We start from the raw sequence: 14,751 nt of genomic DNA, 5'->3' as shown, positions 1-14,751 counted from the left end.
TTACAGTCTGGATTTCAGGAGAGTAATTTTGTTTTATTCAGGAATCTGCTTGACAGATCTCACGGGGGACTCTCCTGGGGAGCAAAGTGGCCCATGAGAGCTGGTGGATGTTTTAAGTTCAGCCTCCTTAAAAGAGCAAGAATGGTCCATTCCAGTGTGCAGAAGGTTGAGCAAGTGTGGCAGAAGGATGGCATGGGTGTGCAGGGAACTCCTGAGTGACCTGAGATGCAAAAAGGAATACACAGAAGGTGGAAGTAGGTAAAGACTACCCAGGAGGAACAGGAGATTTTTGCCTGACCATCTTCAAGAAGGGCAAAGAAAGAAGATGCAGGGAACTGCAGGTCAGTCAGCCTCACCACATTCCCTGGAAGGTTATGAAGCAAACCTTCCTGGAAGCCATTTCCAAGCACGTGAAACAATGCTTTGTAACAACCTGGATAATGGTAGAGAGCACAACCTCAGCGGGTCTTCAGAGAACAATGAATTGGGGGGGAACAAGTGACACACTGGAGAGCAGAGCTGCCATTCGGAGGGATGTCAACAGGCAGGAAAAAAATCTGCTGCAAGGACCCTCATGAAATTAAACAAAGGCAACTGCAAAGTCCTGCATCTGGGATGGAATAACCCATGCAGCAGTACAAGCATGTGATGGGGGCCAAACAGCTAAAAAGAAGCTTTGCAGAAAAGGCCACGTGGAGCCTGGCGGGCATTTGTAAGTTGAACATGAGTCAGCAGTGTGCCCTTGTGGCAAGGAAGGCTAACTGCGTACTGGGTTGTATTAACAAGAGTGTAGCCATCGCATTCAGGAAATTAATTCTTTTCCCTCTGTTGAGTATTGCATCCAGTTCTGGGGTCTCCAGTACAAGAAAGACGTGGACCTGTTAGAGGAGGGCTACACAAATGACCAGAGGGCTGGAACACCTCTCCTGTGAAGAAAGGCTGAGAAAGTTGGCGTTGTTCAGCCTGGAGAAGAGAAGGCTCTAGGGGGACCTTATTGTCACCTTTCAGTATATAGGGGGCTTATAAGAAAGACAGGAGAGACTTTTTAAGGCCTGTAGTGACAGGACAAAGAGCAACAGTTTTAAACTAGAAGAGGGTAGATCTTTAGATTGGACCTAAGGGAGACATTTTTTATGATGAGAGTGGTGAGACACTGGAAGAGCTTGCCCAGAGAAGCTGTGGATGCTCCATCATTGGATGTATTCAAGGTCAGGTTGGACGGGGCTTTGAGCAGCCTGATCTAGTGAAAGATGTTCCTGCCCATGGCAGGGGGGTTGGACTAGGTGATCTTTGAAGGTTCTTTCCAACCCAAACCATTCTATGATTCTATTTGGCAATTTTGAGACTGCATCTGGAGTACTGTGTCCTGTTTTGGGGAACCCAGTACAAAGAAAGGCAGGCATTGAAATACTGGAGCAAGTCTAGCAGAGACCCTGCCATTATTTAAATGAGTATGATTTCTATAAATAGTACTTTCAAAAAGATACATTGCAATAAATTTGAAAAAAAAAAAAAAACCAAACCAGCAACCCGGCAGATATTACTTGGAGTGTTTTCTCTTTATTATACAGATTTCTGCACTGAATGGCCAAGTGCTTTGGACAGTGATGAGAAATGTGAACAGCATTTTCCTATTGAAATTGAAACAATAGATTATGTTTCTGCAGGGACGTCTATTCGTAATCCCAAAGCAAGAGTGGTGACTTTAAGAGTAAGTAGTATTTTTGGTAAACAGCCTTTGTTTCAAAAACCCAGATGCTTGGCTTTCTTTTCAAAACATGTGCAAATATGATATGTTGTAAGGAAATGAGGGAAATGGTTTACTGAATGTCTGAATAAAAAGCAGTGGATTTCCTTAAGTATATTGCAGCATGTTAGAAATGAGGTTGTAAGGTTATGGATATGTATTTATAAATGAAGACTAAGCTCTGATATGAACAAAATAGTGTACCTTCTTAAGAATCTACCTATAGAAAAGGCTGTAAGTGCCTTTGTACTCAGTGTCTTGCTTAGACTCTCTCATTGCTAATTTATAGACCCTAGAAGTGCACAAGTATTGAAAGATAGGTCATATGAATGCGGCACTATTAATAAGTATTGAGTTGGCAAGCCCGTAGGCCTGCAGTATCTATGTGTAGGAGTACATACATACTGCAATGTGTATGCAGTAGGAGCAGCAGCCTTCTGATGATCATAGGATCATGGGATACTTGAGATTGGAAGGGAGCTCAGGAGTTTTCCAGTCTGACCTTCTGCTCAAAGTAAGGCAGGTATGAGATCAGACCAGGTTACTTGGGGCTTTATCCAGTTGGGTCTTGAAAATCTTCAGGGCTGGAGATTGCACGACCTCTCTGGACAGCCTGTTCCAGTGCTTGCCTGTCCTCATGGTAGTAAAGTTAGGATTGTGCTGTGGCTTTTGAACACACTTTTTGAGATGAGACTTGAGCCTATCTTAATAGCAGCAGCAGCAGTGGGGTCAGTGATAGTTGTGTTCTTACTCTGTTGGTATAGAAGTTAAAATACTGCATGATACCACATGCTCATAACACCTATATAACATCTAATCATGGCAGCTTTGAACGGTAGTAGTTCATTTTGTTTGTAGGAGTCTCCACTTTCCCTTTGTGTTGTAAAACCTTTTGGGCTGAAATTTAATTTGGTCTGTCATTGACTTAAATACGCATTTCACACCACTGTTAGCAGTAACTTCACCATCCTTTTGTAGTCATTGCATACTAGACTTTAGCCTTTTGTCTCCTAATTCAGATCCATGGTCAAAAGCAAGTTTTCACAAATTTGTATGCATTAGAAATAAAATGAAATGGAATGTATCTGTGAGAACAGAAGCCCCTGACTTCATGCTGGGTTGTGAATGTGTGCAGAGGAGGCACACATTGGACCCACCTTGCTCCCATATTCAGTTGTCTCGGATGGAGTAATACTGACATTTGCAGGTCAGTGCTGGGCATGGTGTCACAGGTAGGGGGAAGAGCTCAGCTGCTCAAACAGCCTTGAATCTCCTCCCATTAAAAACAGCAGGTGGTGAGTGTATGTGACGTTCTTGCTTTCTAAATTGTGTAAAACATTACTACATATAAATGTCTTCTGTTAAATGTGGCTGTTGAGACACAAGATGTTGGACTAGGGGTTGGCTATGCTGCAGTGGAAAGGATGGTTCAAAACGATACACAAATAAGCATGTCTGCGTTATCCTATCTAAATCTGTCCATTAGTGTTAACTGGTCTTGGTACTTGTAAGGCATTATGTGGATGTGTATTATGCATGTATATAAAAAAAGGAGGGGTTGGAGTGGGAGACAAAAATGGAACAACTGTCCATGTGCTTTTTCAGTTAGTGGTGTTGTGATCCCAGACTTCATTAATAAATTCTTTCTCTGATTAATCCTCTGACAACAAAATCTGCCTAGGGAGCGGGAAGAGAAGGATTTAAAGGTGAAAGCAGATGGCACTGGGTCAGATACTGGTTGAGTTTGTATCAATGAGAGAGCATTTACTGTGTGCTGTGTTACAGACTGTGATAAACTCTCTGGTGGATCTTCATGATAAGATTTCCTTTTCTAAATATTGTTTAAAAGTTAAACCTTTTTAATCTTAATTAAAAAATTATACCTTTTTTCTACCAGGTATCATACTGGAGTTGCTAATTTTTGATCTCTTGTAGCCTAATGCCAGTATTTGTTGTCATTAAATTTATCCTAGTCTATTCCCAGGTGGAATTGTCCGCATTGTGCCAGACAACATAGTACTACAGGATGTAAAATGAGCCTTTTTTTTAAATCAACTGCTGTTATTTGTGGAGCTCTAACTTTTCTAAAGGTCAACAAAAAATAGTCTGTAGCGTTCCAGCTAACAATTATAAGCTGTCCAATTGCTATCCCATTTTGAAGCAAGTAGCCATATTTTTCACTTTAAAGTGACTTTGGATTAGTAAGAACAACATATTTTTTTGTGATCCTGTAATATAAGCAACAGACCAGGTAGCTGTTTAGTTTTTATAGGAAAAGCAAGTCATGTGGAATAAAATCATAGCTCTTTGAACAATAAATTTCAGATGATCACACTATATGAAGGCAGCATGATACAACTATGATAATGCCATCCTTTTAAGACAGTGCAGAAAGTACTACTCAATAAAATTGTTTTGCATTGTTGGTTCAAGCAAGGTAATGCTGGACATCTGGACTGGAGTATCCCATTAAGTTTAGATAGTCATGGTCATAAAGTGCTTATGTGCACTAGCAGTTGTGTGCTTGCCAGAAAGTTGTGTCTGAAACCCTTTAGAGTTTGGAGCATTCTTTCTTTCTGTGAGTGTTAGAGAAAGACAACGTTAAGAAAACGTGTTTTACAAAATGGTATTTCTCGTCAATTTGGGTGAGCATTGCCAGCCAACAGTGAGGGTAGGGTGTTCTGTAAGGGAAGGTGATCCAGGGGCAGTAAGGCAGGCAGGGGCAGTGACCTCCCCAAAAAGGGTGCAGCTACTATCTGAGCAAGGTGAGCAGGACAGGTCTAATAATAGTAACCTCGTCCATCCAACAGCCCAGTAATCACCTGGCAAGTTCATAATGAGAAGGCAAGTTTGAAGTTGAAGGGGGAGGACAAGTCAGTGGATCAGGATTAGGTCTGGTGACAGTAACTAGGATCAGTCAACAGTCTGGTGATTGTCAAGCCAATCCATAGCGATGCTGTAGGTGAGGTCAAGCCAGGATGTCAAGGATGTGCATCAGGGTTGGGTCACTGTGGGCTATGGCTAGGCCCAGATATAGCTGTGCTGTGGCTCAGGCAGAGACTGAGGCTGGGTGCCTCAGCTTAGATGCAGCTTCTCAGTAAGGGTGGGGCAGGCCAACCTTCTCATAGCTCTTTTTTTTGTCACCACTAACTTAAGGCTACGTGGCTGCATTGTATGGAAGGGCACTGTATGTAAGGTAGCCTTGAGCGCAAGCTGCCAGACCCTTACAAGGGGTTGCTGTGTGCGTAAGGGATCCTGGGAAGCATAGTGCCTTCAAAAGTGATTGTTCATGATCGTTTTAGGCGGTATTAAGAATAGAGCTCTTTTCTTGCAGCTTGACCATTGCCTTAAAGGCTGGATGCACCTAGCAGGTCTGATAGAATTAAACTTGACAAAATGTGAGCTAGGGAACAAAGCTAGGTGAGCTCCTGCTCACCAGTGTTTCAGGCATGCATAGTAAATGAGCATGTAATTCCTTAAAAAGGAGACATTTTTCATATAATCTATGGAGTAATGAATGTTAGGGTTTTTTTCAAGATTAGAAGTTTCAGTATTGAAATCCTGTTGTCTCCTCCCTTGTCATATTTAGGTTTAATACTTCAATTTTCTATTTTTAGTAGTAGAGTTTTTTCTTTTCAGGTAGTACTTTTTTCCCTGATATTTCTTGAAGCTTCTAATTTCTTTTAGTCCTTCAATTTTTATTAGTTTTTTCTGATGCAGGTTTCCTGATTTTTGAACAGTTCTTTAGTACAGCAATGACACAGTGGAAAGACTATAGAGGAAAAACAAACAGTGGACAAACTAGTAAGAGGCTACTATTATGTCTTCATGTTTTTAATATTCCTCAGCAAGTCTCACTTAATAGAAACTTATGTTTCAAACACTATGTATCTTTAGACTGTTAAGGTTCACAGCCTTCTTATTTGCTATTGTGTAAACAGATAGCTAAAACCAGCTTGCTTTACTTTTCATACTTGTTATTGCATATAGAAACTAGCTTCAGACTAACTTCTTAGAGTTTTTTTAAAATAAATACTAGTTATTAGTTGTATATCTTATGTTTGTGGGTTTTCTGGTATTGGAACAGAAGACAAGCCATTCACACTATTGTTTGATCAATTATGTGAGATCAGACAGTTCTGGTCCATTATATTGTTATCTGTGTACATCTTTGCATACTTTTGTTAATCTCCCAGTAATGATTTTGAGAAATCTGATTTGATGTCTCTTGAATTGATGTCTTTCCTCCTCTTTTGGATGCTTGTAATAAATATCTTTGATATGCCTTAGTATTAACCTTACTGATCTGTATTTGAAAAAAAAAAAAAAATTATTTTTCCATATGAAGTACGTGTGAATATGAAATACAGCTACGAACTAAACTGACAGCTCTTTCTTCTGAAAAAAAGTTTTGAGTAGAAATATTCTCCCCCAGCCCCTCCGGTATTTGGATGAAAAGAAATTTATTGTTTGAATATTCAGATTATATTTGCCTTGTGTTAAGACTTCTGACATGATACAATCAGAAGAAATTCTGCAAATGCATACTTAATAGCTATCCTTTTAATTCTTGATAAAAGATGTGCCTAACTATCTCAAAATATTTTTAGAGTGCAGAGATTGGATTTATCCAAGTAATTAAAGGTGTTTTCTCTTGTACTTGAAGGTTAAACTTTCGAACCTGAATATGGATGACCATGCAAAGAAGAAGCTCATTAAACTTGTAGGAGAGCGGTACTGTAAGAATACAGATATGCTCACAATTACAACGGACAGGTACAATATTTGTTAAATATTAGTAACTGAAGCTCTGTATTTAGAAGTCTCAAATGTTCTTTTAAAGTAGTTGTCATGTTTTCCAGCAGAACCCCTGGGTTCTGTTATTTTTAACAATGATCTGAAGAGTTTCACGCAAGAAAAATGTCATTGGTGACCAGACATTTCTCAATTTTTTGATTTTCTAGATATAAACAAATCACTGTAGTTATTTACAGTTATGTTCAGAAGGCTGCATTGGAGACACGTGTTTTCTGTGTTGAATTCTGAAGTGTTGAAGAGAATACATATGTATTCCTAAATTCACAATACACTTTAATTCACAGCTGCTTTCAGTGGTCTGAAAAACATTATTGGTAGTCTTTTCTGTTTGCATGTTTTCATTAGAATTCTTTTTCCCTTCTTAAATTTCCTGTCCTTCGGTATGATATACTGTTTTATTCTACATAAAATAAATAAAAAATGGATAAAATTGTGCATGTCTCTTTCAACTAGACTTGGAAATCTGTGTAGTTTACTAGTGACCACTTGTGCTACCAACAGTTTCATCTCCCTAGCAAGACTTATTTTGTGGCTAAAACATTAGGTTAGCTGAAAGGAGCTTACCCTCTAGAGCATCTGAATGGTCTCATGCTGTGTTCCAGAAGAAACTCTTAATGTACCTGTGAATATTTCACTTTATTTTTAGTAAATTCTGAGGCCCAAGCTCTGAGCAGTATCCATTTCTCTAATACAGGATTTTCCAGGCTGGTATTTAGATTATTTTTAAACAGAGGCTCTTTCACTATGAAAGAAATACGAGTCAAAAGCTTGAGTCCTTTTTAAAGTTTGTTTGCTAGAATAATCATAGTCCATAGTCATTGAGATGAGTGTTTTTTAGAGTGTCTCAGATGTAATCTCACATGATTCAATTTGTTCTGCATCAAAAAGGGGGGGTGAAGGAGCCTGCAGGAAGAGGTGACTGTAAGAAAAAGACAGGAGGTTATGGTTGATCAGCATGAGGAAGAGATTGTCATCAAATTCTCAGCAGAAGGTTTTTATGACTAGTTTTAAGAAATACACTGTTTTTGCAGGACTATGTCTTATCCCAACAAATTTTACTGGTGATCCTGTTTTGACTTACAGCCACATTGACTTAAACTTTTCTTCTTAAATTGTTGGCTAGATCTCCTGTTCTGAACTGTATTTCCTGGCTGTTTTCACCAGTCAGCCTCCTCCCTTCAGGTCGGGGGGGGGAAAAAATAAATCAGGTTTTAAGGGAGTTCAGACTTAACATAAGCTGGATTCCACTTTGGCACAGAGGGCAAAGACGTTTTTAATTTTTCCTGAAGATCTGTAAATTCTTGCATTTTCTACATTTTCCTACTGACTTGCAGATGCCCATTCTTCCATGTTCTTAATACTTATGCCTTTATGATGTTGTTATTGATGATGTATAATTCAGAAATGCATGTGAATCAAACACACATTTCCCTAATATTCCCTACATTACAAATCAGAAATTTTGATGGTAAGTTTAACATTTTGTTCAAAAGATATATTACAGTGGCTTGATTTCAAAAAGACTAGCTTTGTTTATGAATTTTCAGGTGTCCGCTAAGAAGACAGAACTATGATTATGGCATACACCTCCTCACAGTTTTGTACCATGAATCTTGGGTAAGCAATTATGAATAACTCACGCTAATGCACGCACTCTAACGCGCACTCTCGTAACTTACAAAAAGTTCCATGACTGTGCGCAGCTTAAAGTAAATTATCTTAGATTCTTTTCCTCTTCCACCTCACTTTTCTTCAAATTCAACCAAGGTAAGTTGCTTATGTTTGAATCTTAATTCCCCAGTCAACTTAGAGTGCATTTCTTTAACTTCACAAGTGTTATTCTGTTGTTTGTGTACATAGTTTGCCTCTTTTCAGAAGTTCTCTGGTTTTTGACCTTAATAAGAGATTCTTTCCCAATACTTTGTTTCTCACAACAATGAGCCTAAAACTGACCCTGAGCCTAGCAGAAAACACCTTAATTCTCAGGATTCCTAAATGTACCTTTAGTTTGGCAGCATGCTGGGCTGCCTACGCACGATATTCAAATATGAATTGAGTGCATCCAGAGAAATGGTGTACTCTGTGATTATCACCTGTTATCTACGCATTTTTAACAGTGACCACGTTTAACATAATAAAACAAGTCTATTCCAAAAAAGCAGAGGGGTGTGTTACTGACTTTAAAGCTATGAAAACTAACATACAGCACAGTATCTACACTGTGCCTGATTCCAAACTCTTCTCTGTTACTTAGAATCTGTCTTTTCTTGGGCTCTTCCTGGGCTGCGGTAAACCATGGCTGTAACTTGGAAGTATTCTGCTTCTTAAATGCTCGCTCGCAAATCTTGCCTCAAGCTGGAAGGAGTGATGACTTAGGCTGCTTTTCTGAGCTCCCTTTTGCTCAGAAAAGGGACATTCTCCCCACTTTCTGTTAGTTTTAGGATTTCATTGCATCAGAGTTAGTGTCCTGAAAAATATATAAAATTACTGTAACTCTTTAGATAAATATTTCTACCAAAGCAAGTGTAACATAAACTTTTCTGTAATCATTCAGGATATGGCGTATTTGGAATTTTTCCCAGTAGTTCATTTTTTGTTAAATGGTTATACATGTGAAATAACCAATGTCAATGTATTAAAGATACTATTCTAACTTACTGATAATTTACTACAATTCTTAAGTAGTCCTCTAAATATAATAAGATATCTTTAGACCACAGATCTTTCTTTTACAGTGCATTCTTCAGACTTGTCTCCTGTATTTTTGTGGTTAATTGTGTTGGTTATAAGTATTGCCTTCAACAATTTTACATCCATTTTTTACAGAAAACGAGTTAGCAGTCTGAAATGAAATTATTGTTGAAAACTCCTGGTTATGTTTTGGATAACTTAACATATTACATTTAAACAAAGTTATTAGTCACATTGTTTGAGACAGACAGTGAAAGCCTTCGTCATCAGTGTATTTCCATAGATGTACTCTTTTAAATGTTGTGGCTGATTAGCTACCAAAATTCACACTTACTGTTTTTAATTGTTCTATAGTATTTAAATTAAATCTCCATATTTAGCATTTTTATGAATTTCAGTGTTCTTGATTTTGATCATTGCAGTGATGACATAAAAAACATAATAAGGAGGATGAGCTATATTTGCCTTTCACTGGAAGTTACCTTGAAGGATAGGTTTTGTAATTGTAGAGTGCATCAAATTAAATTCAGCTTGTACTAACATCTTAAAAGATACATTTACTTTAGATTTCAAGTGCTTTGTACACATGGATATTTTTCTCCCCAACAGCATGACATTGCATTACAAATCTTAAATTAATGACAGATCAGTTTCCAGTATTAAGCAATGACAAGAGAGCTAGACACTGCTCACTTTATTAATTCCAGACGAACACCACATCTGTCCTTTGCTCTAGCATTACTTAGTGATGGAAGACAGGGCTATATGATATTGCTACGTGAGTGTTCAGTGTGTATTGAATATGCACAAGTCTCTTGTCCTTTTATTACCTTTCACCTTCCATGTTAATATTTGATGAATTCATCAATCAGTTGTAATTGTCTTTGATTTCCATGAAAAATTAATGGTCTCCTGAGATATGTTTTTTTTATTTTGTATGACATGTTTTGTTTTGTGGTTTTTTTTTCCCCGTGATCAGTGGTAATGCCTTTTAATAACTTGCTGAAAGATAGTTTGGATACATTTTGTAAACCATAAGCAAACAATGTGTGGTTTATTTTAATTTGTATGAACTTTAATATTGGAGGGGGATGGACAGGCACTGGCCTTCCATGTAGACAGTAATATCAATCCTGTTTACAGAACTAATTGAAAGATTTGATGACTTTCCCAGCAGAGTAGTGCCACGCTGTGTTTTCATGCATGTGTGTGATGGAATTCAGTAAAAAGATGAGGACAGTGTTCCATTCTTGCTAAGTGAACGGAAAGCTGGCTACATGTCAATTTTGCCCTCAATCCTGAAAAATTTGCCTACTATCTCTCTAAAAATGGCATAACTCTATAATTTATGTTAATAACTGGATTACTGAATTTTTTGAATGAGCAAGCATGTGAATATATAAAAGGAAAAATTGTATGCAGATATGCATCAGGAAATGTAATTTCAAGTGTAATTATATTTTAATTGCCAATGATGCATAATTCTTCTATTACAGTTACGAACTAGAGCATCCAAGTAGGAACCTGAAACCTTTTTAAAAGAATGACAGTTCTTTGTGCTTTTGTTGGGTATGTGGTGAACTATGTGCTATGAAGCTCCATTGTGTAGAGATGCATTTGCAGCAGAAAGTTATTCTTAAAGTAACGAGTATGAAGAGTTTAATTGTGGCTTGTCTGTCTCTTTGTATGCATGCTTAGAAGACAAAAGTTATCACTGTGTCAACAGTAGCCTCTGTATTACAAATTTTCTTGTATGCTTTTCCAGTCTCGGCTTCAATAAAAACCCAGGGCATCTACAGCTCACTAATTCTGTTGCAATTGCAGTTAGAGGGCTCAGGTGGAATTAGTTTGCAAGAGTCCTTATTGTAATGGAGTTACAGTTGAAATATGCAACAAGTGTGTGCAGACAAAATAGAAAGGAAAGAGAGGGGGATTACCAACAATTGGTACAGGTATTGCTCTGCCTCAAGGCTCTGAATATATTGATAAGAATGGATTTCTTTCTTGGATTGTGATGTGGGGAAGAGAGTTTGTTTGCATTTAAATAAGTGAATAAAAGGTTATCCAAATCAAATTTGACAAACTGGTTTCTGAGAGGTACCACAGCCAAAGCGAGGGAAGCATGTTGATAGGTTAATGCACTGACTAGCATTTTTGTCTCTTCTAACCTGCTCGCAGTCAATGGATGATGCAAGAAGACAGACTAGCCAGATTGTGAAATGCTTTGAAGATATGTTGGAGGATTGACCCTGGTGTAGAGAAGCTTTCAGAGAAGTTCAGGTGTTTTTTATAATCATGTGTGGAAGAGCTCCCTTTTTTGAATGCATGGGGAAGTAAGAAAGAGGGAAGGAATTGAAAGGAAGGAGCAACTTTACTTGATTTTTTTTAATTTTTGGGTTTTTTTTTTTTGTGAAAGGAGTAAATGTATGTCTGTTTTGTTTTGGTTTTGTGAGTGTTAGACAAAGAAGCAGAGTTTCCACACTGTGAGAGGGAGGGACAGGGGAAAAGAATTGTCAGACTGTTCATAGATGGTCAGAATAAAGTTAAGATGAAGAAGCTGACAAAGGTGGCAGGAGTGCAGAAAGGTACATTCATGACTTGGGAATGGAGAAAGCAGCTGAAGCTGTGTGATTACTTGTAGGAGAAGTGGGATACTACTGGGTAGCCTTTTGGGCTACATAACCCCTATGCATTGGTAGTTAAAAGTAGTCTTGCATTTGAAACTGTACTGTCTTTCCTGTCTTCTTGTGTTCACACAGAAATGCCATCAATGGACTTGACGAATTCTGCAAAAGCTGAGGGCGCTCAGAATCTTTCAGGATTGTGTTAGAGTTTACCAAAACACAGTGCAGTGTTACCAGTTGGTATTTGATCTGTATTTGAACAAATAAACCCCCTTTATTTTGAAGAAATAAATGTGATGATTTTCTTTTGTCTTCTAGAATGCATTCCCGTAGCAGATAATGCTACCCTTGCTTTTGGCAAAGGGAATCTATAGTGCTTGTTTTCTTGCAGAAAAAAAATTCTTGCTTGTTCATTTTAATAGAGGAAGTGAAGGAAGAGAGGAGAAAAAACATGAATTCATCCTCTGGTTCTTGATCCATCTTAAATGAGATACACTGTAAAGCAGAACAACTATGGGAAGCTGTTCAGAATATTGGCAGCATATCGGTGGATTGATAGTGTTTGCTTGGTAGGACAGTGTACTGTTTCTTGAGATGGATCTGAACAGTGGGAGCAGTATTAATTAGGGGTCTACATGTTGTGTTCTTGGTTCAACCTGTTTGAATTACAGATTGGCTAATGAGTCTGCCTAAATCTAATGGAGAGCTCAATTTAGTTGTAGTCTTTGTTACTTAGAGATGCATAAGAAGCAGGAAGTGTACCTGAAGATCCCAGACTGATGCATTTGGCACCTTAGTTTTGATAAATGCAGATAGATATCAGGCCCATGAGTTCAGTTATCTTTTAAACATTCAGATTTTAAAACTTAATTTATTTTCTTTTTTAAAAAATACTTGGAGATCTTTTGTCTCCTGTTTAATAGTTTTCAGGTTATTAATCAGATATTTGTGTTTTATTAGCTTTCAGAATGTATTCAGTAGATATGTGACTTGCACCATCTGGTAAGAATTGAACTTACCTTCTTTGGACTTTTTCTGTGATTCCTTTCAAATTATCCCCCATGATTATGCCTGAATTGAATTAATCAATGAAAGGGTGAGATATATTAGGTAGATTGTTAAACAGCAGCTCAATCAGTTGTATTTCTGCTACCTTTAAATCGTGGTACTTTTGAGTGCTGTAAAATCTCTCTAAACTTGAATGTATTTTTATGGTACTAAGTGGTTTTTAAAGAATAAGGATTTGCTGCCCTCAAGTGGTTAAAAAGATCATAAACTGATTTCTTCACACTCAGCTCGGATTAATAGTTTATCACTAACAAGTGAAGTTCTGTTATGAGTTGAAAGCAGGAAGGAGAAACAAGTGGAGCAGGAAGTTAATTTTCCAGTAAGGAAAAACATTCATAGTCATTATAAAGGGGAGGAATGTGAAAAAGGTAGAGTAAGGAGGAAATAACTTACAGTTGTTTTAAACCAGTCAAGACTACAAAAAGGTGCAGCAATTTTCCTTGCTCCAATTCCACGTGATTTTCAACATACACAAATGCAACGTGATGGACAGTGGAGGATATCATTCTGCATTACACAGCTGAAATCTTGAAAGATTAGTGAAAAGTTGCCCTTGCATTTTCTATTCTCCAGTGTATTGCTTAAAGTAAGAGGTGTAATCTGACATACTAAGAATAACAGTAGAGTAATGCTGTACACACTTCTGAACTCTCTCTTGCTTTTTCTAGTAGTGTAGTTATGGGAGTCTGATAAAAAAGATTCAAGACTTAAAAAGAACAGTGAGGAAGAAGGAATATAGAAGTAGGGATAAGTAGAAAGTGGCTGCTGAATATGTACAGTAATAGCCAAAGGGTCTTCTGGGTGCATCTCTTTGCATTGTGCTTGCATTGTAGATGTTAATAGTACTTGAAATGAAAGGACACGGAAGTTGAAGCAGAAGGGTGAGGGAAGGAAAAAAACTGAAGAATGGACAGACAGAGTGACACTAGAGGCTTAACTAAAATTTATCTATGAACTCCAAAGCTGTCTAGTTTGAATGAATTTGAGGAAAGTGTCCCACATTGCTTTTGCATTCCTTTTTAAGTAGAGCATTCAACTGCAAGGCACTGGTGGGGTGGGGAGTCTGTGTATGCATGCAGCTGAATGAATATCTTTACATAACCATTGGTGATAATCCTAAAATCCATTGTATAGCTTTTCTCTAGACTTCAGTTAACTCTTAAATTGTATTATCTTTTTTTCATCTACAGTCATTTTAACCTATTACACGTAAGCATAATTTTTATCATTTCAGGTTGTGCCAGTAGAACTTAGTAACAGTTGAATTGTGCAGTTTTCATAGTAGGAGTTTACCTTGTAATTCAGCCTAAAATATGTGAAAGGATATGAGTCCACTTTTGAAACCTAAGCAGGTCTCTGGCTACTTAGGTTTCAAAAGTATACTTTAACTTCATGTTCTGAACACTCAGGGTGTTATGACACACGGGTTGTAGAGTTAAAATGGGAGGTGGAGGGAGACACTCTTAAGTCTTGCTGAAACTCTCTCCCTGGGCAGAAGAACATTCAAGATTCATTGAATTGAAAAGGAGGGCCATAGCCTAGTGATTAGCGCATGTACCTGGGAGAGAGAGATTTAGAGCTCTGGGCACCATTTAGTATAACTGAAGACTGCTTAGTGTAAATCTTCTGACTTTGAGATCTTAGAATAATGAAGTGTGATGTAATTGTGCCCTTTCTACAACAGTGTTCTTTCTCAGTATGTCATTATATATGGTTTAAGTAATGCAAACTGAGGCTGAAGTAAGGGTGGTCTCTAAATGTTGTAATATATACTTTGTTTTGAAGTATGTATTACATTTCATT

The 14,751-nt window shown here is 37.7% G+C and overlaps 1 protein-coding gene across 1 annotated transcript in view; it reads left to right on the top strand.

The window, feature by feature from the left end:
• Positions 1 to 14,751, top strand: part of MRPS35 (mitochondrial ribosomal protein S35) — a 28,089-nt gene that overhangs the window by 5,814 nt on the left and 7,524 nt on the right. The window contains exons 5-7 of the mRNA XM_050910197.1: positions 1,572 to 1,711; positions 6,414 to 6,523; positions 8,113 to 8,182. Of these exons, the coding sequence (XP_050766154.1) occupies positions 1,572 to 1,711; positions 6,414 to 6,523; positions 8,113 to 8,182 (320 nt within the window). The remainder of the gene's footprint in view (positions 1 to 1,571; positions 1,712 to 6,413; positions 6,524 to 8,112; positions 8,183 to 14,751) is intronic.

Source organism: Gymnogyps californianus, chromosome 1 (assembly GCF_018139145.2).
Source record: "Gymnogyps californianus isolate 813 chromosome 1, ASM1813914v2, whole genome shotgun sequence".
Lineage (NCBI taxonomy): Eukaryota > Metazoa > Chordata > Aves > Accipitriformes > Cathartidae > Gymnogyps > Gymnogyps californianus.
This window is presented reverse-complemented; position numbering and strand designations above follow the sequence as displayed.